Genomic DNA, 27,820 nt, shown 5'->3' with positions numbered 1-27,820 from the left:
TTAGTATGATGTTGGCTGTTGGATTGTCATAGGTGGATTTTATCAGATTGAAGTAAAGGCCACCTACTTTGACGTTGTGTAGGGTTTTTATCATATGAATGTGAGATTTTATCAATACCTTTTTCTACATCTATTGAGATGATCATGTGATTTTTGTCTTTGTATTGTGATCCTAATCAAAATACCATTAGCATACCTCACAGATCTAGAGAAAATATTCCTAAAATTCACCTGGAACCAGAAGAGACCTAGAAGAGCAAAGGCAATCCTGGGCAACAAAGATAAGGCAGGAGGCATTGCAATCCCTGACTGGAAATTATACTACCAAGCTACTGGGATAAAATCAGTATGGTACCAGCAAAAACAAGCATACCTGAAGATCAGGAGTTGTATCTGAAGATGCAGACAGAACTACAAACACACTCTGCTACCTTATCTTTGACAAAGGGGCCAATCATGCTCACTTAGAAGAAAGAGAGCCTCCTCAATAAATGGGACTAGAAAAACTGGCTTTCCACATGCTAAAGTCCAAAAGCAGATTCATGCCTAAACTAAACTAAACACTATACATTAAACTAAAGTCAAAATGGATCAAAGATCCAAATACTAAAATAGAAACATTAAATCTACTGGAAGTTAAGGTAGGGAGAAATCATGACAGCATAGGAGTATGTAGGCAGAGAGTTCATGAACAAAAGCCAAACTGCATGGGAAATACTTCAAAGAATCAACAACTGGGATCTCATTAAACTTTTTCACCTCAAAAGTAATCACCAACATAGTGAAAAGAAAACCCACAACCTGGGAAAATATTTTAGCCAAGCATCCCTCAAAGGACCTCTATCTAGAACATACAAAGAACTGAAAAACATCAGGCCCCAGGGCCAGGGATTTAGCTCAGTGGCACAGGTGCCTGCATGGCATGCACAGGTTGTGAGTTCGATCCCCACTACCAAGTAAGAAAAAAAAATACCAAGCCCCAAATTCAAAGACCCAGTCCAAAAATGGGCATGTGAGATGAAAACACACTTCTCAGATGAAAAAATACAAATGGCAAGTAAATTATATGAAAAAATGTTTAACATCATTGGTCATTTGGGAAGTGCAAATTAAAACAACACTGAGATTCCATCTCCAGAAAGAATGGCTGTCATCAAAAAATCATCCAATTACAAATGCTGGAGGGGCTGTGGGGAAAAAACGAACCTTTGGCCACTATTGGTATGAATGTAGACTGGTGCAACCACTGTGGAAATCAGCATGGAGATTTCCTCAAAATACTGGAATTAGAGGTCCTGTTCCACCCAGCTCTTCCCCTTCTGTGTATTTTTATCAAATAATTGGAAACATCACACCACAGTGATACAGGTACATCCATATTTATAGCAGCACAGTTTGTAATGAGTAAATCCTGGAAACAACACAATGGCCATTCACCGAAGAATGGATAAAAAGATGTGGTCTTTTTATTCAATGGAGTCCTACTCTGCAGTAAAGAAGGGTAAACTCAAGCCTTTTATAGGTAACTGCATGCAACTAGACACCACCCTCAAAAGTGAAATAAATCAGACTCCCATGTGGAAACAATGTATTATTTCCCTGCTGTAAGAAATTGAAAGAGTATTGTAGAAAGGAAAGAAACTGTTAAAAAGGAAAGAACAACTAGGATGAATGAATGGTGAAAAGAAGAAAAGGGGAAATGTGCATGTATACAAATATATATACACAATATATAAACACAAACTATATATGTATATATCCAAGATAGCTAAGATAATTGGACTGTTAGTTCATTGAAAGGAACAGTTAGTGCTTCTATTGTTTGATCAGTTTGCGTGCCTGTATCTGGTAATCTGAGCAACTGTTTTAAAGACAACAATAGGCAATGTAATAGCCATTGTTAATTTCCTATTATCTTGTGAAATTCTGTATCATTTGTATTTTTTAAATTTTCTTTTAAAAATACAGCTTTTGGAAGATCACTTAAAGTACGATCCAATTTATTTTAAAAATGCTTTCTGTAGAACTAAATATGTATATAAGTTTGTAAATGTACCTGAAAAATGAAAGCAGTAATTATAACCAACTCACTGGAGTTCTGGTGATTCTGAGAGGAAGTTTTGTTTATTCTAGTTCTGTCTATGGACCTTTCTTCTTTTTATTTTTCTTTTAAAAAAAAATTCTGAACTTTTTGTAATAAACAGGTATCATTTTTACCAGAGCCATAAAGTTAAAAAGTAAAATAAAAAGGTCAGCTTCTAATACACTGTTTTAAGGAGACTACAGTGGTTATCTTTGTTTTCAGAGAGGCACAGTTTCTTCCAAAGGAAGACATACCTACAAAGTCAAAGTACAACCACTAGTTTACTTGGCAAACATAAAATTAAAGCAAGGGCTGGGTTGGCTTGTTCCTGCCTGTAATCCCAGCACTCAGGAGGCCGAGGCAGGAGGATTGTTGTGTTTTCCATTGTTGTATGTTGTGTTGGCTGCAAAATGAGCTCAAAGCCTAAACTGTATAGTAAGACCCGGTCTCAAAAAAACAAGGAAAAGTAATTAAGGCAAGAGCAGTGGACCACATCTTCCGGGTGGCTGTCTGCATCCATTTGCCCTGACTTTATTCCTCCATCTCCACTGAAGGAGGGTGACCAGGCATGGTTGTTCCCAAGATGATGCTAGATAGCACGTGTTTTCCTTCCACTTTACCATGCTTGATTCTCAACTTACTCTTTTGTTATTTTTTTTAATAAAATAATAAGGCTGTAGAATTTTTAAAAGAAAATTACTAAAAACATCTATCTCTTTTCCTATCTTTTACGTTCCACCGTGAGATTCCACCTCACAGAAAAGGACTTCAGGACCTTCTGGGTGTAGGGAATTAAGAATTTAGAAAGTCTCTGGAAAGACCGGAAGCCCGGACCCTCAGTGGGGTTCCAGCCATGGCTGCCTGAACGGGATCGGGATAAAAATAAGGGGGAGAGTTGCTGCTGAGCAACATCAAACAATTTTGTAAACAATTTCGATTTTTACAAGAATAATAGTGAATTTAACACACCTGCACAGCTGTGCACCCTCATGCCATTAGTTTCAAGATATAAAACAACTGAGTTCCCTCAAAACTTCCATCTCTCCTCTCCGTTTCCCCTTCTAAGCCCCTGATAACTACCGATCCATCTCCTTATAATTTTGCCTTTCCTAGATCATAAAATACGAAGGCTTGCTGGGGATTTAGCTCAGCGGCATAAGCACCTGCCTTGCAAGCAGGCGGTCATGAGTTCGATCCCCAGTACCAATTAAAAAAAAAAAAAAACAATACGAAGGCTTTGTGTCACACTCAGTTCACTTAGCATGTTTATTAAATTCATATATATGATTGTTTATATGTTTCTTATATACATTTTTTAGTACTGGGTATTATTTCATTGTATGAATATACTACAATTTACTCACCATTCACTGCTTAATGATCACTTGAGTTGTTTATAGATTTTGACAATTACAGACACTCAGCAGGCGTGGTGGCACATGCCTATAATCCCAGCACTTGGGAGGCTGAGGCAGGAGGATCACCACAAGTTCAAGACTAGTCAATGCCTTGTAGTGAGTCCAGGCCAGCCTGAACTGCATAGCAAGTGAGACCCTGTCCCAAAAAAAAAAAAGAAAAAAAGAAAATTTACAAACACTTATGGAATTCTATGTCTCTTGGGTACATATTTTAAAAGAATTTTTTGAGTTTTATGGTGAAAAAAAAAATATATATATATATATATATATACCAAGAAGCAAAGTCAAGACCTCACACTTGCCAGGCAGGCGCTGTGACTGAGCTGTATCTTCAGCCCTTTACTGTCAGTGTTGTGGGTGGAGTCTCACCTAGCCTAGCTTCCCTGCTCCCCACACGGTTAGTCCTTGTCGATTTGCCCTTGAGTGACCAGCCCCAGGCCCGTTTGCTTAGAGTGTGGCATTGGTACACATCTGAGTCTTCTAAGTGATCATTCCGGGATGAAGGCAGGCTCCAGTGTGCAGCTAAGGATGCTGATGGATTACAAATGACCACCAATCACAATGCTGCCTGTGCCTTACTGGATTTTAAATTCCCTACATGACAATGCTTTGTGGTTCTCTTCCAGGCTGTTTGATCATTCTATGGAAGGATTTAAAAATTGGGAGTTCATGACCATTCATTGCTGGGGAGAACAAGCTGCTGGCGACTGGATCCTTGAAGTTTATGATACTCCCTCCCAACTGAGGAACTTCAAGACTCCTGGTGAGCGCTTCCTTTCTGTCAATAATCGTATCACACAGGAAAATGATGGAATGAATATATTTTGACCAGAGAGTGTTTCTCACATGTCTTAGCCTGTTTGGGGATGCTATAACAAGATACTGTAACTGGATACTTTATTAGGAGGTTTGTTTAGTTCTGGAAGGTCAAAAGCGTAACAATGACACCTGCTTGGCCTCATAAGTGCAAATTAAAGAGATGAATTGCAAGCCTATGCCTAGCTGGCCTATGATGTCCTTCAGAAGTGGCACAAGCACAGTTTTGAGACAGCACTCCTGAAAGCACGTTGGAGGATAAATTTTTAGATCCAAAATGAAATAGGTTTTAGGGTGACTGTGGATGATGTGACCTGCGTGTCACTGTGTTATATATTCCATTGATCCACCCAAGAGATGCCTTAAGGAAAGCAGGTTTCCCCTTGTGTCGCTACCTTGAGACAAGAGTGGGCAGGCACCAGTTCCCGAGGATTATTCCCTTCTAGCCACCACTTAACGAGTGCTGCTTAGAGTTGAGCCTGAACCACTTTGTTTGTGGAAAGCAGGGCCACTAACCAGTGAGTGCAAGGAAATGTTTGGCAGAAGGCAAGTGTCACAGGTAAACTAATTGACCCAGAGCACAATGCAGAAAAAAGTGAGTCCTTAGAGGGTGATCCCTGACTTAGTGATTGTTCATCTTAAGACTCCTGGAGATGTGAAAGCAACCTGCACTCAGTGGAAACCATATTTAGAATTCAGATTTTGATTTTTCCTGGACCAGCGATGTGCAGGACAGTACTCCCTGACGGTGCTGGCCAGAGGCAGGGAACCACGGCCCCAGAAAGTCACACCAGTGTGAGACAAAGTAACTGGTTCTCCAGAATGCCATGTTGGCTGTGCGTTTTGGATAGCCTGGTTCTGCATCCTGACTGTTTACAGAATACCCATCTGTGTGTGTACAGGAGATATTCAACATTTGGATAAGGCAGGCTTTGTGTTAGGTGATTTTTGCCTAATTGAAGGCTGATGTAAATATTATAAGCCCATTTAGGGTAGACTAAGCTAAGCTGTGATGTGTAGTAGGCTAGGTATATGAAATATAGTTTTAACTTATAATAAGTTCAATTAAGTTTTATCAGGACCAAACATCAGCATCAGTCCGGGAGGAATGTGTATATTTATTTCTTAGTGTCAGGTTCCTCAAGTCCTAGAATTGAACAGGAGACAGTTTTGGAACACAGTTTAAGAGCTCAGAATTTGAATTCAGAATGATTTTTAATATTCGTTTTCCTTTTCTTACTGAAGTTGAGAAAGTTAGTAACTGCTATGCCTCAGTTTCCCCATCTGTATATTGGGAGTACTAGTCCTTACCTTGGAGTCACTATTGCATCAAATAGAATAAAATTTACAGTGTTTAGGCATGGGCTTGCTATCGTAGAGTAAGCACTGTGCTTAGAAATGTTAAGCACAGATCTGATGATGGTTATGGATGCTGACGAGTGAAAGGCCCTGCAGCTGAAGGTCTCTCCGACCTCGCCCTTCCCTAACCCTGAGCCCAGCCCTGACCATTCCAGAGTCTCTGTGTTAAGCAAAGGTGAGAAGCATCCTAAGGGGAACTCTGCCTCCCTCCTGGCATATTTGTAGCCTTGAAATGGTTTTATTTTAAATCACTTCTTGTGGTTGATTCCTTTTGATGTGAATCACATTAAGCTTAATGGCTTAGAGGCAGTTTTCCCTTTTTCTTTGGTTTGCATTGGACATTTTAAGTTTTTGATAACTAGGAGTTAAATGGATACATAAGGACTTAGCAGAAGTAGAATATTCCTTGTAACCCATCCAGGAGTGAGACTATCACTGCGGTCTCTCTGGTGGCATTCTTGACTAGGAACTGCTGTTTTGCAGATGCCCAGGAGACTGCAGGAAGGAGAATGGTCCACTTTTAGTCAATTTCTATTCGTTTAAGTAGCCGTATACTATCCATCCAGGAGCTGTCATATTAGACAGCACACTCGGTTAGGTAGTTTACAAACTGAGCATGGTGGTGCACTCCTGTAATCCCAGCACTCGGTAGGCAGAGGCAGGAGGATCACTGAATTTGAGGCTAGCCTGCACTACAAAGCTAAATATACAAAAAAAGAAAGAAAGAAAAAATTAAAAAATGTATATAGTGATTCTTTCTGAACATTGAATGATAGATTAAGAATTAGACAGAATACAAGTTTGGATTTTTTTGTCTATATGTTAACTACTGGGATAATACTAAAAATTCTGAAAATCCCAAATAAAACCTTTGTGCCTGGAAAAAAACAAAGCTTCCGAAAGAATTCTGGAATTCTCTCAAATAGTCAGAATTTGAAATTCACTCCTTGATCAAGTAATCTGAAGTATGTTCATTTCCCCATTTTCCTATAAATGCTGATTAAATGAAGACTGATCCAGTAAAGTGCTCAGTAAATCCGGGGTGTATAAATTATTAAAGAGTTAATTCTGCAAACAGTGGAAAGTGTGCAGAGTTAGCTGTGTTTGTGATGCAGGGACTCCTTTCGATCTGCTCCCCACAGTTTTGTTGTGCATATGCATGCATGCGTGCATGTGTAAAGGATTTATAGAAGTTTTACAGCTAAACAGTGACCATTTGGTCATGCCGTGGTTCACAGGTAAATTGAAAGAATGGTCCTTAGTCCTCTACGGCACATCAGAGCAGCCGTACTCCCCAACCAACGAATTCCCTAAGGTGGAACGTTTCCGATACAGCCGTGTTGAGGACCCCACAGAGGACTACGGTGCAGAGGATTATGCGGGTGAGTGGGGCTGCAGTGGGGTACATCTTCATTTTTCAGAATGCTCCACACCTTCGCCCATCATGTGGGATAATACATGATTAAAATAGCATAAGCTGTGCTAACACACTAATCACGTTGCCGTGTATTTCATCCATCCTCCCAGACGTTTTGTGTATACCTGTTAGCTTGTTCACCTATTCATCTACTCGGGCAGCCTTAAGTAAACATTGTCTGCAGAGTTGATGTGCCATCCTGTGACTGTCCCAGGCGTGGTAACCCCCAGTGTGCCATGCGTAGTTTGCCTAGCCTTACACTACTTTTAAACACAGTTTACCTACACATGGTGATGTATGAGCCTTTACCTGTATCTTTCACTATTTCTTTTGAGTAGAATCCCATTCTGAGATTCACTGCTGCAAGGAGGGAAATGAATTGTGGGGCTTGGAAACATCCAGGCAGCCTGCTCTCCAGACGTGACCCGCTGTGGGGCTTTGGGTGCGCACCCCCCTGCAAGGGTTGACTGGAAAGAAAACAACAAAGCAGAAAAAGAGCAGTTGTTAAAACTGTATGGCTTTGATCCTTAGTAAACCTGGACACTTACCCTGAGGTTCCCCGAACTCATACGACTGGCTTTTGCCCGTTTTCCTATTGGAGATGGCAGTCAGTCTCGGACCTATGTTGTGAGAACTCTTTGCACGTCACCTCAGCTCATGTTGGTTGAAAACATATTCTCAGTTACCACTTGCTTCCTGAATATAATTTTTGTTTTGTTTTGTGGCAATTTAACATTAAACTATTAGAGAAAAGGATATATAGTTTCAGATAAACAGTTGATTTTTTTAGTGCAGTTTTATCCCTGAATATCAGCTAAATAGTCATATGGTTGTTGTTGTTGTTTGTAATCCCTTATTTTTTATGTTTGACCCTTGACTCATCTAGACTCACTCTGGTTTCTGATATATAGTAGGAATTGAAACTATTCTCAGTTCCCAAACAGATTAACATCACTGGCTGAGTATCCCTTCTGATATTAGTCTATGATGCTGTCTTTCAATGTAAGTGTCTATGTCAAGGTCTGTCCTTGTACCTTTTCTGCTCATCAATCTGTTCTCAAACCACATGCAGTGTTTTCTGTGGGGTTTTTCTGTCTGTTTGGTTGGTTTTTTGAGGGTGTGGGGAAGGCTCAGGGATGTTCCCAACTGAACTTAGGCCCTCATGCTGCTAATCATACCCCTTACCACTGGGCTACACCCTCAGCCCTCCTGATGTATTTTAATATTTTTTGAACATCTGCTTTCCATTTTCATAGAAATGATTGCCCTGCTGTTCTCCAGATAAAATTTTAGATTGTTTACTAAGTTCCCTTTAAAAGTCCCATTGGAATTTAATCTGAATTTACATGCTTGCAAGCTCATGGAAAAAATTATTTTTCACAATACATTGCTTTTCCACCTAAAATGTACAATTGTCCTATTTTGGTGAAATCTTTTTTAATTTTATATAGTTTGATTCTTGATTATGTTATACCTAAGTAATTAGATCTAACATGATCTTATTGCTCACGTAAGGGAAAACTTTGCTCGCTTTCTGATCAGTATACACGGGTATGGAGGAAATCTATTGGTTGCTGCATTTTTATCTGATATCCGTCCACGTGACTTAACTCTGTGATTAATATACTGTTTATGTTTAGCGTTGGTTTTCTGGTGCTTTCAGTACTCCGCCATCTCACCTGAAAATTGTGATCTTTTATCCTTTCCATTATATTTCTGACCCCTGTCTTGTTGCATTGGCTGTAACTCCTAAAACCACTTCTCTTGAGATATGATATGTAACACCTAATACAGAAAGCTTCCCTGATGGAGAACTTTGTATAAGTAGAAGTATGATATACCTTCAGATAAGAAATATTTGGTTATTGTACTTCTAGGATTTTTCTCTAACTACTGAAATAAATGTACTTCATTAATCACTGGAGAATATCTTAAATATTCATATAGTTCCTTTGTTCTAAATAGGTAGCCTCTCAGAATCAGTAAAATGCTTGGATAATTATAACCAATGGGGTTAACTAGAGTACATAAGATTTTGCCTTGGTTTGCTTCAGGCTTATAAAATGACTGTTTATGTTATACTGTCCACCATTTTGTCATCATTGACAGGAGAAAGTATAGCCAAAAGCATAAATGGACCCAATAGAAACCTATTTCTTTTATTTCTTATTCAGATTTTGATAAGGTTAAAACTCTGAACATAGTGAAACAATTTTGTGGGTTTCCTTATTACATCTCTGAAGTATTGATATTGGCAGTTATCAGAGACCAGAGACAATTACTTCATTATTACTCTGCAACCTGCAATGCTAGATTGCATCTGGGATAGTTTAAAATTATCAGAGAAACAGCATAGCATGTGAACCTACCATACAAAGCCCTGAGAGCACATAGCAAGAATAAATGTGTTTAGGATTTTTTTTTTAAATTCTAGAAATCAGCTGGTGAAATGTTAGGGCCACCCATGACTCTTTCCTGTGGAACTGTGACTTTTTACCTTCATTTAGAAGGCAGCCTGACTAGAGGCAAAGACAGCTTTATAAATAACCAGATCCCTATTCTGTTTCATTGAATCCCAGGGACCATGAGAACCAGAGCTAGCCGGACTTCAGTCCTTTCCAGCATAGCCGTCTTTCCCCTGCTAGACAGTGGGCAGCTAACCGGTCCCAAGTTGTACTTGCTGTGGAATTTAATGTCAAGATAAATTTAAGATTTGTGGGGAAATGGGGATAAACAGTGTTGTCGAACGACTCTTGTAGTTAATTGGTAATATATTTTAATTCTGCAGCATTTGAAATAACTTACTTCCATTAGGATGGAAAGGTCATTTTGCGTACCTGATTTGCTACCTTTAGGCAAGAAATACTGACTAGATAGCAGGACAATGTTAATCCAAACCCTTCTAGCTATGCGATCCTGGGCAAATCACGGTTAATGCTTGGAAAAACCGATCTTCTCATTAGTAAAATGAGTGACTACCAGATATTTTTCTAAGTCATTCCACCCTGCTCTAGCATTTTATGCTTCTGGGATTCAGTTATTTTGGACACAGTTCGATAATATCTTAGAGAAACCAGAGTGAACACTAAGTCCCTTAGAGTAAAGTAGGATTCAAAATATTTCTGGTACCCTTGGCTTACTATTTCATGCAATTATTCATTGATGGTTGAAATCATATGAATTTTCAGTGCAAAATATATTGATAATTGGGAGACCACATATGCCAAAGTACAGAATCAGGGAAAAAGAATTAAAAACTGTAAGTAGCCCATATCAATAAAAAGTTTTTGCCAACTGCAAAATGATTTTCTGCTATTTTTTTTTCTCTTTATTTGTTCTCTCTCTCTATACCAAAGACTATATAGCAAGAGAAATGAGGCGCCTCCATCCCAGGTCTGACATTCTTTTATGCTAGTTCTCATTTTTACATTTTTGTGTCATTTTCTCTCATGGAGTTTCTCACTGCCTTTGGGTAGACTGCAATTTTCAATCTATTATCTGCACCTAAGGTACCTACTTTGTGATCCAGGACTAGATACTGATAAGCTTGTGCAGATGCCATAATGGGTATTTCAGAAGTTCTTTGTGGCTTTAATGACCTCAAGACAGGCAGTTTGGTCCAGGCATTAACACTTTTTTTTTTGGTCAGCACCTAGCTTCTCATTTTCTGTAAATCCTATGTCTTTGTTTTGCATGTTAATTGCAGGGTTTTTTTTTTTCCCAGTTGCATCTGTCACATTGTTCATTTGAATCCTGAAATATTTATCTTCCACCATGCAGCTGTATATGTTTAGAAGAATGGGCCTTGGGTAGATTCGACGTACCTGATACCTAGGCCATGTAGTTTTCCTGATAAAAACCAAAAGTTTGTCTCTGAGCTTACATTCCTGTTTCCTACTAGTCCCCTGTCTTAAAGAAACTGTCACTGTGTAAGAGAAAAAAGTAATAGGATGCTGTCCTGAGCCAAAGCCCAGATCACGCAGACCTGCAGGAGTGCTCTGCTCACGCTCTGCTCCGATCTCTTTTGGAAAGGCCCCTGCGATCCCGAGTGCAGCGAGGTGGGCTGTGACGGGCCCGGACCAGACCACTGCAGTGACTGTTTGCACTACTACTACAAGCTGAAAAATAATACCAGGTAAGAGACCACAGCAGAGCACACACATGGCACCAGGACCAGCAGCGTGGGGTGCGTGCCCAAGGCCACCGTTTCCCCATGTCCTCCACCAGGCCACGACCTCAAAGAAGGCGCTGCTCAGGCTCAATCATTGCCCACCAGTGGAATCCACAGTGCTGAAATTCATGCTGCCCAGTCACAGAGCACGTAATGGGTGTGCGTGGGCAAATGTCTGTCCTCTCGTTTAGCTGGAGAAACCAGTGCAGCACATGCCTGCTCTTCTTCAGTTTGTTCCATTTTGTTTTGTTTATTCATTACTGCTGGTGTTGCTTTGTGGTACTCAGGATTGAGCCCCAGACCTTTGAACTGTTTACATCTCTGTCCTCTTTTATTTTGACACAGGGTCTCACTGGGTTTCCCAGGCTGGGTTTGAACTGGCAGTCCTCCTGCCTCAGCTTCCCTTGAGTTCTTTCTTTTTTGTCTTTTTGTTTGTTTTAACTATCATGTTAAAAATGCTGGGGGTATAGCTCAGCAACATAAGTGCCTGCCTGGCAAGCGCAAGGTCCTGAGTTGATTCCTGGTACCAAAAAACAAAAAAAAAAAAACATGATGTATATATAACCTGATGTTTTAAAATGTGCACACATGTGGAGTAGCTAAATCAAGCTATTCAATTTAAGCATTCCTGCACATACTAATCATTTCTTTGTGACTAGAACATCTTAAAATCTGTTGTAGCAGTTTTAAAGCATCCATTGCTGCTAACAGGTGACCGTGGTGACACTAGGCTCTCAAACTTCCTCTGCTTGTTCACCCAAAGTTCAGTGGCCTTCACACCCTGTTCCTACCCGATACTGTGGCTGTATTCATCTCCATGGGAATGCTACTGCACAGGCCAGGCTTACATTCTGCCCCCCCCCACACACACACACCTGGTATTGGTCCCTGCTTATTCTCAGTCTCCCATGGGGACACCGTTATGTGCCCAGTGCCCCTGAGCCTCTGGCTGCCTGCTAAAGCTGTGTAAGTAATTGCCCTGGGACCGAGCCATGGACCATGGACTGCCCCACCACACCATGTCCTCCCTGGCCCGTGGCCCTCACATGACCTCCTCCCTCTTCCTCCTCCTGCAGGCAGAAGTCACTCTGGGGAGCTGCGTATGGGGAGCACCACCTTAGCCCAGGCTCCCAGGAGAACCAGACAGGCTCAAATCCTTGATTGAGTCTGTGCTGGACTCCAACTTCCTTGAGGAAAAGGCCCTGAACTAATTCAGAGCCTCTGTGATCTCTTGTACTTCAGAAATGTGATATTTAATTGGTGCTCAGTAAATATTTGTTGAAGAAATAAATTAAGCCTTGTCTTTCAATTGTGGGCAAAGTTATTAGGAAAAACAGCTTCTTACCACCAACATAAATGTAAATATATTTATCTTAATTTACACTATAGCATACAACCAGAACCACTACTGATGTGTACACACTCAGGACCCATACAAAAGCAAGAAAAACTCCTATAACTAGAGTTATCTCTGCACAAAATCAAGATGCCTGTGTACTTTGCCTGTGAATCACCACCCCAGGCAAACTGTTGAGATTCAGTATCTAACCGCCCTTCCTGTTTAGTTCTGGACCTGAACTGAGAGATGGTTAGATCAAGGGACACCTCACCTGATGGACATGGCACCCTGTGACACTGTCCCTCCTTCAGTGTCCCGTGCAGGGATGAAACTTCAGCCAGCAGTGCTCAGCCCTCTGGGTTTGTTGTCAGCATCCTGGTTCAGAACACATTCCCAGGCTAAGGCCCCCACTTTGCCAAGCTTCTCCAGAAGGATGCCGAGGACCGGGTTCCCGGTGATGCAGCCTTCTTTCTTGTCATTCCACCATGCAGGATCTGTGTCTCCAGCTGCCCCCCAGGCCACTACCATGCTGACAAGAAGCGGTGCAGAAAGTGTGCGCCCAGCTGTGAGTCCTGCTTCGGGAGCCATAGTGACCAATGTCTGTCCTGCAAATATGGCTACTTCTTGAATGAAGAAACCAACAGCTGCGTTGTCCACTGCCCTGATGGGTCCTATCAAGACACCAGTGAGTTGATTTCAAATATTGAGACAACATGTAGGATGTTCATTTCAATGACGTTGGAAGGACTATTGCATCCTTTATGAAACCTGTACATTGCTTAACCTCAAACAGGTTCTAGCCAGTTTATTTTAAGAGACAGTTTAGAGAACACTGCACAGAAATTCTTAGAACTGACTGTGTCAGAGGGTTCTCAAGACCACGCCCAGATTCAAGATTTGCTAGGAATGTTCATCAGTCTTGGGGTATACTTGTATTCTTAAAAGCACAGTTAGGGTTTATTAGAGGAAAAGGATATAAACTAAAATCAGCTAAGAGAAATGACGAAGTCCAGATAAAACTGGGCACAAGCTTCCAGGAGTGCCTTCCCAAGTACAGTCACACAGGACGTGCTTCATTGCACCAACAGGAATTTGTGACACACATGTAAAATGTTGTCCACTGAGTCTCATGGAGACTGAGTGCCCAGGGGCCTACCTGACCAGCTCCCAGTGTCAAGCCTAGGCATGCACCAAAATTTCAGACTCCTAAAGGGAAAGCAGGTGTTCATCATAAGCCATATTGTTTGTACACCATGTAGACCACAAAAGAGGCCGTCATGAGAGGGGTAGAAACCCTCTAAGTGAGAAATGCAAATTAGGAGTTGCCAGCCACAAGTGTGTGAAGGGTGGCCCAGGCCTGCGGCTGGGCCTGCTCTCTACCGTACACTCACGAGGTATGAACAGGCTGTGTGGCACCGGGTTGTACCCTTAGAGAAGTTTAAAAAGAACGGCTTTATTTTAAATAAAGAATGACATATGTCAAAGGCACATAGCTCATTATGAGGTCACATGTAAGGTGGCAAATGGGTCCAAGATGATCAAGTACTGCCGTCTACCAGAAAGGGCCAAATGAAATCTCTTTGCTGATTTAGAGGTGAAATTGAATCATTCCCTACATGACAAAAAAACTAGAATCTGGGGCCATTTTGTCTGAAATAATTTGCAACTTTATCAAATAGATCTATGCCATAACATACAACTTCAGAGTCTCGGCCCTCATCCACTATAATTAGCAAACAAAACGAAGGCATTGTCCTAGTGCAGTGGTGGTCCCATGCAGCATATGTGCCACAATGGGCTGTTTGTGTCATTGAAAGCTCTGGAAGGTTTGCCATCCTGTCCTAGAGACTGGTGACCTCCAGTGTGACCCTGAAAAGGGCTGCAGAGATCTTTTGTTTCATTTCTGAGTTTTGGGTAATTCATCTTAACAGAGGTGTCACACCATGGTGTGTAATGACACTGAAATACTGTGTTTCTGCACAGCCTGACAAATAAGAAAACCCAAGTTTAAAGGAACAAGAGCTGTTTTTAAAAGATCTCTTGCTTCCTAAGAAGTGAAATTCCCTAAATCAAAGGGGTCTCTCTGTGTAGCAGATAAGTTTTTCATCTTACCTTTAAAGTAGAAGGTAGGGATTTCTTTCCATCTCTTACTGCTCCAAAATGTGGAACATGAGCTACAATCTGATAGGGAAAGGGAAAAGTGAGAGAGAAGGAGCATAAAAAATCCACAGAAATATCCACATTCCTTGGAGAATAAAGTCAAAATTTTGTCTCAGAAGGCTGAGTCTTGGAAGAGAAATTTGGTTCTAGAATGTTATATGACAAAATCAAAATAATCGAGAGTCCTTTGTTTTCTTTTGGAGGGCTTGGAATGTGCTGAGTGTGGGCTCTATCACCAAGCTGCTCTCCCACCTTCGGGGTCTCTGCCCTTTTGGAGAGCCTGGAAGAAGGATAATTAAGAAAAGAAGTTCGGTTACTTTAGATATCACTTAGTATTGGTTCAAGAGCTGCATGTCTCTCTCCTGTGTAGTTGCTTTTCATTATGGTTTTCTCCTTTACTGAGTCCTTTTATACCTAACACAGTGATCACATAGCATCATGAGCAGTAATAGTTACTGCCAATACGTGTGTGGCTTATAGCTTCCTCTTGAGTAATTTCATTAATTTCTCAAGACAAACTGGAAGTGGGTACCCTGGTAACTCCACCTACCAAGTGAGAGGCTAGAGATGCCGAATTTGCCCACTAGAAATGCTGAAAGCAAAAGGCAAACCCAGGATGTGTGACTTCATTTCCCTGGCCAGGGACAGTGAACCTTTCAGAGCATTCAGCGATGCAAACAGCCCACAGCCCACATGTGCCAGAGGTTCCCACCACCACCCTGTGCCACATCCAGTACTGTTCACAGCACAGAGAGTGCTGTGTATAAGTATCACGGTCTCTGCACAACCCCAGAGAACATTAACATTTAAAGGCAGGTGCAGGAACAGAACAGGCGAACAAGTTGGAAATATAATCTCCTTGCATATCAAAGTGGAGAGTAGGTCCCCAGCAAAAGTCTGTCCAAGGTAAGAGCCCTTCCTTAGATACCAAACGACCACTTTTCACAATAGAACAATTTTTCACAATAGCATAGTGCATTTATCACTTTTTCCCAGTGTGGACCTGGATTTATGTTAACTGTGAAAACCATGAATCACAGTGCAGTTGTTCAAATCAATACATTTCTACACCACAGAATGTAGGTATTATCCAAAGGAGAGCAGCGTTTATATCAGTTCCACAGAAGCCATAAAGTGCAAGGCTCTGTTCCAGACCAGGCAGGAATTAGGCGGTGCTTTACGTTGAATCTGCACCGTAAGTCCCTTCTTCTCTGGCCACTGGTGTGAGAGGACCCTAATGGTTGCGGGCATAGAGGGCTCCATGCTGCGCCCACAGCATGGCTGCCCAGCTTCACCAACCGGATTCTTAGTGTTGGGAGTCAGAAAACTGCTTGGGAAAGGGTGTGAGAGGGGAGAAAATCCAAAAATTATTCAGCTAAGGACTAAGTAGACTGCAGTTCTCCAGCCTGCGGGATGTCAGGGAGGGTCCGGTATTTCCTAGGGAAGCAGTCCATTCCTGCACTTGCTTAACCCAGAAGTGATAACAAATGTGATTTTGAGGCTTTTCCTGTGATTTCCTACTCAAGGCTGTGAATGCTAATATATCAGCAAACATTAGAACATCTTCTCGTGCTTTTATGGAACCCAGCTGACCAACTGATCTGTAACAGTGCTTCTCTTTTTTTAAAAAAACAGAAAAAAATCTTTGCCGGAAATGCAGCGAAAATTGCAAGACATGTACTGAACCCCATAACTGTACAGAATGCAGGGATGGGCTAAGGTAAGAGAGTAAAGGAGTTTATCAAATACCACCACCCAAGGTGCTTCTCAGTGCAAACGAGATGGAAAAAATGAATAAGCAAGCAAATAGCACTCTTCCTGTCTACCTTTGGAAGAAGTTAACTACAACTTGCATTATCTCCACCATTAGGTATGAAAAATCAGAAGCCATCTTGGCTAAGGAAGGGTTATAAACTAAATAAATTCTCTGCAGAGAAGTGAGTCAGATACAAGTGAATAAAAATGACTATTTGAGAAGCATCCTTCATGCTTTTGTCTGCATTTTGCAGCTTGGGGATTATTACACAGGTAATGCCAATGAATTATATTTAATCCACCTGATGAATGCCTCCGGTGGTGGGAAGTTAGTCTCTTATCTTTATTATTTCTCTGCACACATCCAATCATTCTCTTATCTTAAGTACCTCAGGCTTGGCTCCATTATACCATTGTGTGCATGTAGATTTAGCACCAGGAGAAGTTTGCCTTCGATGAGGGATTCGCTGATTGTCAATCAGACAGATGAGAGGAATGCACAGCTCAAAGCAACCTGGTAGCTTCTTGACAGTATGGAGGGATCACCGTCCTAGGCTAAGGAGGAGCTGGGCTGCACAGTTAGAATTCTCTCCCACTGGATTCCTTTTGGGTATTGACAGTGCCTTTATCAATCACTTTTGGGTATTTTGTTCATTTAAGTTTACGATCTATACCTTTGTTCCTTTTCTTTATAAAACCTTCAGTGTCCGTTTGCCTATGAGTAGCTTGCATCTCGAGATGAAAACTCTTGATCAGTACCAAGCTGTTCAGCCTCCTTACTATTCCTGGAGGAAGAGTGATGTGGCCTCAGGTCTCCTCTGCTGTTTATTAGCGGTGACCTTGAGCAAGTCGCTTAACTCCTCCCAGCCTCCATTGTCTCATCCATATAACCCATAATTTGCAGAATTATGGTGAAAAAAAAAACAATGGTAACATTGTGAGGCCATTTTTAGTCTAGTATGAGGCACCTAACTGGCCCTTGAGAAATCAGATTACTTAGATTACTTTCTTGATTTCTGAGGGAACACTCTACAAAGTTAAATCAATGTACTCTGATAGAAATATGAGAGTCATACTTTTTTTTTTTTTTTCTGAAACAGGATCTCGCTGTACAGTTCAGGCAGGCCTTGAGCTCACTTTGTAGCTCAGGCTGGTCTGGAACTCACAGTGATCCTCTGCCTCAGCTTCCTGAGCACTAGAATTACAGACATGTGCCACCACACCAGCTATGCATTTAATTTTAATATGTCAGTAGCCATAATAAAAGAAAAAAGAAACAGGGAAAGTTGACTTTTAATAAAATCTTTTATTTAGCCTAATATGTCCAAAAATATTATTTAAACATGTGACAAACTTGAAAAACTAATGTATTTTACATTTCTGTTTTATTGCCTTACTAAATTTTCAAAATCTGGCATATATGTTCTTAAGTACAGCTCCATCCTGAGAATAATTTTTATGAGAAATATCTCCATTTGGGTTTTTTAAGTCTTGTTGAGAAAGTAGATTTTAAAAAGTCGAGAGGTCCCAGATGTACCCTAACATTTGCCAATAACCAAGCCCAGTGCAAATCTTCCAGATTTAGACATTAATTAAAATGATATAAAAATGTGGAATGCGGCTTCTGGGGTGGCACTGGCTATGCTTTAAGAGTCCAGCAGCCACTGTGGACACACAGGTCTGGCCCAGCCAGTTCCTCAGAGAAGGCACGGGCTTTCCCCGGGCCAGGTGCCGTGCTCTCACAGGGCCTGTGTCCAGCAAGTGGCAGAGAGCTCGGGGAGCGGTGACCGCCCTGTGCTCCATGTCCCTTCCGGTCATTTTTTCCCCGCAGATCGCAGCCTTGGCCCCTTGATGAAAGTGGCCGCTCAGAGGTGCTGGCCTTGCTTGGAAAAACCAGGCGGGCTTTGTAAAATTGTGATAAGTTTTCCAGTGGCCCTTCCACCTCCCGAGGACCAGGATGCAGTGTCCCTTCTCTACCACTGCAGAGAGGCCGAGGGGTTACATGGCTTTGAAATGACCGCGCTCTGGCCGAGAAGGAGGTCCATGGGTGACACACACGCCGACCATGAAGCTGCCTTTGTCTGCTGCAGGCCACTTGCATTTTCCTGGAACCTTTTGATCTCACAGAGCCTATAAATTCTTAAAGAGAAGTGGAAAACAAGTGGAAAATATCTATACATAGCGCCCAACAAGAAAATGAAGTAAACTGTTACAGGAACTATTGAAGATAACATCTTCCTTCCTTCTTTCCTTTCTTTTCCTTTCTTTTCTTTTCTCTCTAATTTTTGTACTATTTTCCTACTTCATTTACTGAACATAGGAAAAAATAAATTTGAATTTTTAAAGTTAGTGTGATCCACCTAGAGCAGTCAAGTAAGTCGTCAACTGAAGCAACGTAAAGGCTGAGAAGGCAGCAGCCGTGGCGTGCTCCTGAGACACCGTCTCCTACGCGTTCAGTGGCGGTGTCGGATCGCGTTTCTACTGTTTCCAATCACGCTAGTTTTTCAGTGTCTAGTATTTTAGATTGTGTATTGTAAATTCTGTGTATTATAATTTTAAAAATCACCCTGTAAGTTTTGGGAAATCTCAGAGCTGACAGAAAGGTAAGAGGGAAAGAAAAGTATGTATTTCTCATTTGACATCTGGCAAATCTTTTAGAGACTGTCTCATTATAAAGATAGAAAATAGAAACTTAAATGCACTGTAAATTAATGTGGGATTCATAACTCCTGCAAACACACACACACACAAAGAAAAGTCAGGATGTTTGAGAGAGCAGTGCTATAGGTAAATTCACTATACTCCTCATTAGAGTGTCTTAAATGAATAAATCAAGAAACAGGCAGAAGTGCATTAGAATTTGTGTGTGTGTGTGTGCGCGCGCGCGCGCGCACATGCACATGCGTGTATAATGCTGGGGATTGAATCCAGGGCCTTGTATGTGAGTGTAATGCTGGGGATTGAACCCAGGGCCTTGTGTATGTTAAGCATGTGCTGTACCCCTGAGCTGTACCCTCAGGCCAAGAATTCTGCTTTTCTGAAAGAAACAATAAAAGTTTAAAAATCAAAAGCACTTAAAAATATGAAAAGCTACTCCGGGGACTCTGGGCTGGAGCATGGGATGGGGTCGCTGTTAAGCTTTTATTTCAGTTGCAGTTCATTTTACTGTGTGTTTCTACTGCAATTGAATTATAACTTAAATTATTGGGGAGTAGGTCTGGATATTAGGGAACTGCTGGCCATATCGTTAGGCAATGTGATTGTTTTGTCAATCAGATATCTGTTAGATCACTGGGTTATAATAAAGCAGGATCATCTGCCCGTCTGAAAGTTCAGGAGACCGTCCTCAGAGTTTAGCAGCATCTGTGTGTGCTACAGATCTCATTCTTGTACCAAGAGAGAAAACGTGGGGCACAAGGCTATTTGCCTAGCTTTGAACCTCTCCCAAATCCACTGGTCTCTAAGGATACAGTGTTTGTCGTGTGTGAAGTTTAATGAATCCTGGCTGCTTTGCGTTGATCGCCATTGTCTGCTAACAGTCCTGTGTGCATTTCTCCCAGCCTGCAGGGAGCCCGGTGTTCTGTCACCTGTGAAGACGGATGGTACTTCAATGGCCAAGACTGCCAGCCCTGCCACCGCTTCTGCGCCACCTGCGTTGGTACCTTCTCCCAGTTCTCCTGCTTATTTGCTGGTTTCCCATTTTGTCTTTAACTGTCTGGTTCTAGCTAGCATTCATACAACACACCTTGATATACCTAAAGAAAATGTGGAGGAAACTGTTTCTCTTTTGATAATGATGTGTGAATGCTTATGCCAAGTCTATCACCACTGACATCCTCTCTTCCTTGAGAAACTTAGATATCCCAATGACATCTTTCCAAAGAGAGCAGGCGTTCTTAGCAAATAGACTCAAGTTAAAATAGGAGGGGTTTTCCCATACAAAGGAAATAAGAGAAAGCATAACACAAACTCATAGCACAGGAATGTCAGTGCCACGCACCATTAAGGATGCCGCCCTTGTTGCACCCTCCTCTGAGGCTTGGTTTCTGTTTCCTGCATGTGTCTTGCGCTGAAGGAGCAGGTGCTGACGGGTGCATTAACTGCACGGAGGGTTACTTCATGGAAGAGGGCAGATGTGTGCAGAGCTGTGGCATCAGCTACTACCTAGACCAGTCTGCAGAGCATGGATACAAATTCTGCAAGCGGTAAGTGCTTCTGGAGACGAGGTGTAATCATTTAATAACATTGGGTACTTCTTGACAGCTTTAATCCAAGTTGCCTGGTCTTTTTGGCCTAGAGGCCACCTTAAATCTTTAAAAGTAATAGTTCTGTTTCAAATACATGCTATATCCCTACTAGCCTCAGTATCTACCTAGTATTTTCTTTAATATTATCAAACCTAGCAAATTCTGCAAGGAAAAGATTTTTGTATCCTCTTCCAAGAGTGGGTTAAGCTTAAGACATTAAAAAGCTGGTAATAAACACACCTGCTCCCATGGGTGATAGTATTTGAAATTGTATGTCTTCTTATAGATGTGACACCAGTTGTTTGACGTGCCATGGCCCAGGGTTCAAGGACTGCACCAGCTGCCCCAGCGGGTACCTGTTAGACCTAGGGACATGTCAGCTGGGAGCCATCTGCAAAGATGGTGAGTACAACTGCACTTCTAGATCACCTGAGCAAAGACAAGCTTACCACTGAAGGCCTAATCCATTTCCATTTTAAACTAACAAGCATGCATCAGATAAGGCAAGTCTTATTATATCTTATTGGCATCAGGAACCTATAACTTTTAATGGGTTTGGTTTTGTACACTTTTAATTGCAAGAAGAAGTAAACTACCAATAGTCCCACAAGCCAATACAGTTCCAGTTAGGTTTTATTATTATTAATAATAGTAATAAACTTGACTTTTTAGAGCAGTTTTAGACTCACAGAAGAGCTAAGCAAGAAGTCCAGAGATGTGCTCTGTGTTCCTGCCTGCTCTTTACACAGCTTCCCATAGAATCAACGTCGGGCACCAGAGTGGAACATCTGTCACAGCCCAGGAGCCCACAATGCCCCATCATTTTCCTCCAGAGTTTATAGTTCACATAAGCATTTGCTCTTGACATTGAACACTCTATGGGTTTGGACAAATGTGCATGCCCTGTGCCCAGCTTTACCGTGTCACACAAAACAGTTCACTGCCCTGAAACCCTCTGTACTTTGCTTCGTCCTTCTGCCCCCAACCCCTAGAAATCACTACAGCTGTCTCCACAGGTTTCCCCTTTGCAAAGTGTCACGTGGCTGAAATCATAGAGTGTGTAGGCTTTTCTGGTTAATTTTTGATATATTTCTTTAAAATTCTTTTCCATGTGTACTTTTTACCAGATCATTAAAATACCATATATAAAAAGTTTTATATTCTGCTTTTGGCCCTAAACATCATATACAAACAGCATCTCCTGTCCTGTGTTTTTACCACATCTTAGAAAACTTCATTTTTAGTATCAGCATAAAATCCAATCATGTGATGATTGTATAGTATATTCTACTTTCTTGTGATTCATATTTTTTGCAATTTTGATATATTAGTCATAATCAAACAACATCTGAATCTTTTGTGAAGGGCTCAAAATTAGGAATTAATACTCTGATCTCACAGGGAACAAAAATCCCCAGGATGTGACGGTAGAAGTGGCAGAACAAAGTATAGAACTTAAAGCTTCTAAGTGTTGGTCCGTTTTTCTTTTCTTTGCACCAAAAACTCTCAGACAAGGTGCTGAGGCCCCACTTCTTCCCACAGAGTCCAGCTGCATTGTCCTGAGGTGCTGTCTGAGTGGGTAGTTTAACAAGTTCCCCATAGGTGCCCAGTGCAGCCTTCCTTAGCAGCCTGTGTTGCCTGGTTCCCTGGCAGTGTGACACATGCCCGGGGTCCTCTCTAATCACTTCCCCAGGAGTGAATTCTGCCCTTCCCTTATGTCTTCCCCCTAAAAAATGCCAGTGCTTTGTGCAGAAATCACATCTCAGAGAGGTAGAAAGACATTGAATAGTTACAGAAGTAGAAAGCAGGCACTTGAAACAGACTTAGTAACAGAATCACTGTTTTAGGGTTTTCTTTCCCTTCTTTTGACTGTTTCCTCTTGCGGAAGTGGGAAGGGAGGCAGAACCGTACTGTGGTTCCCAGAGCACAGTGCAGACAGTGGGAGGCAGGCTCCGTATCCAGGCTCAGGACCCGGCAGGTTATGAACTTCCCATGCCTGTTCCCCTCATCTGCACAAGGCGTGGCAGACAGTGAGCCCGACCTTGCACAGACTCCACACACCCATGCTAGGAGTCTCAGAAGGGCCTTAGGAACCAGTGGCGTGCAGGGTTCAGATGGAGCATCCCACACAGTCTCCAGCACGAGCACCTCGGGTGCTCCTGCAGGACCACACTCTGCCGCCTTGGGCTGGGTCTGCTCCCACTCTATTCTCAGGGTTTTGAGGGCAGGGCTATGTTTCATTCTACCCTCCTGGGGTGAGATGCCCGAATTGATGTCACTCCAGGGACAGGTGAGTATCACCTTTCAGTTACTATAAAGTACCCCCTTACCTTTACTTAGAAGCATAGTGTTCTTGTACCTGAAAATACCACCAGAACTTTTCATAAGTCAATTACCAGGAACCGCAGGGAGACTTTTAAGTGACTGCACAGGGTGGCCACAGGAACTTGAAGTTTTCATCTTGAGTGCTTGGAGCCAGACAACTCAGGGTTTGTGATGTTTTAACTACTTTTGCTCCACCGTGATGAGCACGGATGAGTTGTACCAAATGGCACATTGGTAAGAGAGCAATGTCAGGACTGTGGGCAAAAGTGTATGGTGATCCGTTTGCAGTTAAAGAATGAGGTCACTGCTGGCTCGCCAGGTTTTCAGATCACAGGGCAACCGCCTTTAAGGATGGACTGTTTGCTGCCTCTCAGCTACCATATTTCCATGACTCTAAGACATGCCCTTTTTTTTTCTTTTGGACATCATAAAGTCAGATGAGTCCTGGATTCACAGCAGGTACCACTGCTTTGACCAACAGGTGGCTAGGACCTGAGTGTCATTACCTAGATGTGAGACTTAGGCACAACTTCTTGTATGCCATTTAACAGCAGCTCAAAAGAGCTTCAAAAGCTAAACTTTTTCAATATTCCTAGAAAGGACTATTGCATGAGCACAGAAGCAAAACAGTGTCATTTAACAAATACATTTTTATAAATATAAAATAATCAATGAGTCACAATTCAATAAGAAACAATATTTTGTTTGCAATACTTAAAATAGTGGCACATCTTTAAATCCTATGTCTTGGAGTTCACGAAATATGGTACACATGACTGTATATTTTCTGCTCCAGGGAATTCTGAAAAGAAAAATTCCTTGCTTGTGTTATGGTTGATCTCTAACTTATTCTTTTTTCAATCTTTTTATTTTTTTTTTTTTCCTTTCACAAATGGATACCAATCACATTTCCCGTTGGACTGCAATATCTCTGCTTGAAAAACTGCTGTTGACTGAAATCACTTTGGGTGGACCAAATTTCCTCCTTGTTGACTGCTCCCGATCTGCTCCAACCCTCCAACCCCCCAATCTGCCTCTCTGACCAATCAAAACCTCCTTCCGTGTGCGCGCACCGCGCTCCCGACATCCGCTCCCCTCTCTCTTGCTGACTTCTGGAAAAGCAACGGAAGAGTCCTGGGCCGAAGGAGGCTTCTGTATGCTTGTGAAAAAGAATAATCTGTGCCAGCGGAAGGTCCTTCAACAACTGTGCTGCAAAACATGTACATTCCAAGGCTGAGCAGCCATCCGAGATTTATTTGTTCCTGTAGACTTATAGATTATTCCACATTATTAAACGAAAAAAAAAAAAAAAAAAGCCAAAAAAAAAAAAAAAGCAAGCCACCTCCCTCTTTCTTGCTATCTTTTTTTCTCTCTCTCTCAAGTTTGTGCAGGGAGATGGTGAACTGTTTTGTCAGAACTTAAATGGAAAAAAAAAAATAAACCTACAACAAGCCTACCTTTTATAACTGGGTGTTTAGTGCTAAACAGCCAGAACCACAGAGACAGCATTGTATAACCAAAGTATTTGATGCCAAAATTCGACGTTAAAGTAATGATTTGATTTCCTGCCCTAGGTTCGTAGGTTCTTTTTTTTTTTTTTTTTTTTTATTTCTTTTGCATTTACTTGCATGTTTCCTCTTCAAGATGCCTAAAAATGTTTTTTGCAAAACATCACAGGACCGTATCTAGACCAAAATAAAACCGAAAGCTCTTGCATCAGTCGTTTTTCATGCTTGAGCTCACCATGGGGAAATGATAGGAAACTGAACCGGAGGGCGTTAATAGCAGCCTGCAGCGTTGTGTTCAGGGCCATTTGTCTTAGTATTCCATGGTCAGACGTTGACACTTTTCCACACGTGATTTCCTTTATGCATTTTGTACTGGTTTTTGCCTGATAAGTCTGCTCCACTGGTTTCATCAGATACACTTGCTGCTACTGGCTTCTCTTACTGTTTTTTCCATCCTCGCTTAGGTGATTTGACACAAAATGTTCTGCAGCGTCAAATTAGCAGTGGAAAGAATACAGAGGTTCATAAAGGAGCTGGGACTGACCCCGCTCCCCAAAATCCAGAGTGCTGCCGTGGTAGACCCTGCACAATCTCTTGGTGCTATGTAGCCATTAACCCCACAACATTGCTTTTTTAAAGGCCATCAGAAGTTCCATTGTCATGGTGGGAAGCATTTTGGATATGATGCAGGAAATTTCTTCCTGAAGTAGAATGTTTCTAAGAGGTCCTGTATTTTTGAAGAAATTGAATTTATTTAAGTAATATTTATGCTCATGCTCATGTTGGCCAGGCAGTGTTTTTCAATGGTGCTTATTAGAAGTTTTTTTTTTTCATCTTGTCATTTTATGAAAATAAAACTGGAAATTGAATATGGGTGGCATGATTGTACCCTCCCAGTCCTGTATTTTCTCATTCTTCTCTCCTCTCTACCAAGGCCATACTCGTACACACCTGTCCAGTGAGCATCATGGAGATTATCTGGGGTTTTCTGTTTTGGGGTTTTGGTTTTTGTTTCTTGCAGATTTCTTCACTACTTTTCTGTGACTCCATAAACATTTCCTGGAATCTAGTAGACTGAATTATGAGGACTGTTTTGATTCATAAATGAACCTGCTGGATCTTTTTATAGTTTCCCTGTGTAGAGGAGAGTAGGCTGGTAGTAAAGTTTCTTCACTTTTCATATCAAAGCTGTACAGTGACCTCCTTTCCTTTGGGAGTGACCAGCCGTCTTGCAGGCTTCAAGCTTTCGAGAGCTTTAATTCTAAGATGAGAAAAGGAATGACTTCAATATAGATGCTCCAAGGAAGGAGCAGGGAAATGAATGCTAAGGTCTTCATTCAAGTAGCAAGCTAAGAAAAAGCCTGCTTGGAAGTATTCCTAGACATCATTCCTGCAACCCAAGGCAAATGACTAATAAGTAATATTCTAATGACCCGCTTAATCATATTGTAATGCTACTGAGTCACTTACTGATTCATACATAACTAGAGAACCTACTGATTTTGCTAAACTCTCCTCCTGATAACACTGCAGGCCCTTTTGACATAAAGAACCAAAGTTAACCCTAGGTGTGGAATGCAGTCTTTCCACTTAAGGCCCTGTCTTTTAAATGGAAAAACATAAACAGCCTAAAGCAAACTCAAGTACAGTAGATGGCAAAATGAGATTGCCTGCAAAAGAATCCAGCTAGTTGATCCAGCCCATAATATTTGAGGCACAAGGTCACTATGATATGAAAGAAAAATGATGTATGTTCTTAGACCAGTAACCATCAACATAACAACCAAATCCATTGTGTGTTGTGTTTCCCATTGGCCTGGTAGGGGCATGTCGTATAAATACTGGTGTCACTACTAGTGTGTTACTGCCTCATTTATCTACATAACATGATTAACTAGAACATAATGCTTTGAAAGTTTAAGTTAATGTTATATATTATGTATAAATATATATATTCATAATGAGATATATGTAATAGTACAAAGTTCCGAGACGTGGCAAATGCTCTAACGTTCTAGAGACAAAAGTCCTCTACTGTTCTCTTTTGTCTTTTTATTTTTAATTCACTAATGAAAAGTGACCCATTGTTAAATTCAGATCCACTTTATTGAAAAAATACTGTACATGTGTAAAATGTTCAGTTGTTTCTTTGTAAAATATAGTAGAATGGTTGTAATTGATACTGGCCAAAATCAATGTTATTCCATATTTTATTTTTTCTATTAAATTAACCTGAGTTCCTGTTTATTTGATCTGTTCATAGCCATGCATAAACATTTCTGAAAGGGTAAGGTTATGAGAAACTCCTCTGTTTCCACACCGCAGCCAAATCCTAAATACGGGGTGGGGATGAAGGAAACATCCAAATAAAATTAGAAAGAAGACGGTGAACGGAGGTGGGAGTTAATAGGGAGAAAGAAGCAGCAGTGTAAGAAAGGAAAGCGTGAGATTTTCCATGAATGCACGTTAAATCCCATTTTTAGAAAGCAGGTGATAAAGAGTCTAGGAGAGCTTGGCACCGCAGATCCTAGCACATTGCACAGATGCTGGTCCCGGTGCTGGGTCTTCAGGCCACCCCTTTCTCCACCAGTGTGCATGCGAAGGGGTGGAAACCAAGGGCTGGAGGCAAAGAGGTGAGGAGTTTAAGGGCTGTTAAAGGGAAAGATGGCTTTGTTCCATTTTGTGCATTCTGTGTGACGTTGACAGGGGCTGTATCCCCACATGCCTAGCAGATGATTTTTTCTAAAAGAAATCTGCAGGACATGCTGCGGTGTGTGACTGGATGGTTAGCAGAAAGAAAAAGAAGCAATGAAATTTAGATCTGTGTGAGCTCCGCTTGAGATGCAGTCACTGACCCAGAAGTTTCCACACTTTGCCTTTTGGGAGGAGAAGTCAAAATCATCGTAAGCAGCAATAAATTGAGCCCTGACTCGGTTGCAAGACCTAGGGATACACACTGATAGAAGAAAGAGGCTGTAGGTACAAAGTCCCAGGAGAGGGATGGAGGGAGTTCATTTTATTGACTCCCTACTTGGTGTCACACAGTACGAGAATGTACTCTATACCCTGCTGATATAAATAAATCCTCTAGACTCTCAGATAAACTCTGGGGTAGAGGCAATATGTTATTCTTTATTACACACAAGAAAACTAACACCCATAGGCCTGAAATCAATTGAGCTAGCATATTCAGACTCTGTAACAACATTTAACTGTAACATC

The 27,820-nt window shown here is 41.5% G+C and overlaps 1 protein-coding gene across 2 annotated transcripts in view; it reads left to right on the top strand.

Moving 5' to 3' along the window:
* The window catches only part of Pcsk5 (proprotein convertase subtilisin/kexin type 5), a 416,016-nt gene that overhangs the window by 254,879 nt on the left and 133,317 nt on the right, over positions 1-27,820 (top strand). Inside the window, exons 13-21 of one of the 2 annotated variants that reach the window (XM_013155069.3) lie at positions 4,128-4,264; positions 6,915-7,058; positions 11,126-11,228; positions 13,095-13,288; positions 16,399-16,483; positions 20,079-20,176; positions 20,594-20,723; positions 21,052-21,167; positions 24,212-26,845. In XM_013155069.3, coding sequence (XP_013010523.1) covers positions 4,128-4,264; positions 6,915-7,058; positions 11,126-11,228; positions 13,095-13,288; positions 16,399-16,483; positions 20,079-20,176; positions 20,594-20,723; positions 21,052-21,167; positions 24,212-24,327 — 1,123 coding nt within the window. In that variant the 3' untranslated portion in view covers positions 24,328-26,845. Of the gene's footprint in view, positions 1-4,127; positions 4,265-6,914; positions 7,059-11,125; positions 11,229-13,094; positions 13,289-16,398; positions 16,484-20,078; positions 20,177-20,593; positions 20,724-21,051; positions 21,168-24,211; positions 26,846-27,820 lie in introns of those variants that run through there. The other variant, XM_003472222.4, reaches the window with a different exon arrangement.

This window comes from Cavia porcellus, unplaced genomic scaffold (assembly GCF_034190915.1).
Source record: "Cavia porcellus strain 051 isolate PalLab524CR breed Dunkin Hartley unplaced genomic scaffold, mCavPor4.1 scaffold_1, whole genome shotgun sequence".
Lineage (NCBI taxonomy): Eukaryota > Metazoa > Chordata > Mammalia > Rodentia > Caviidae > Cavia > Cavia porcellus.
This window is presented reverse-complemented; position numbering and strand designations above follow the sequence as displayed.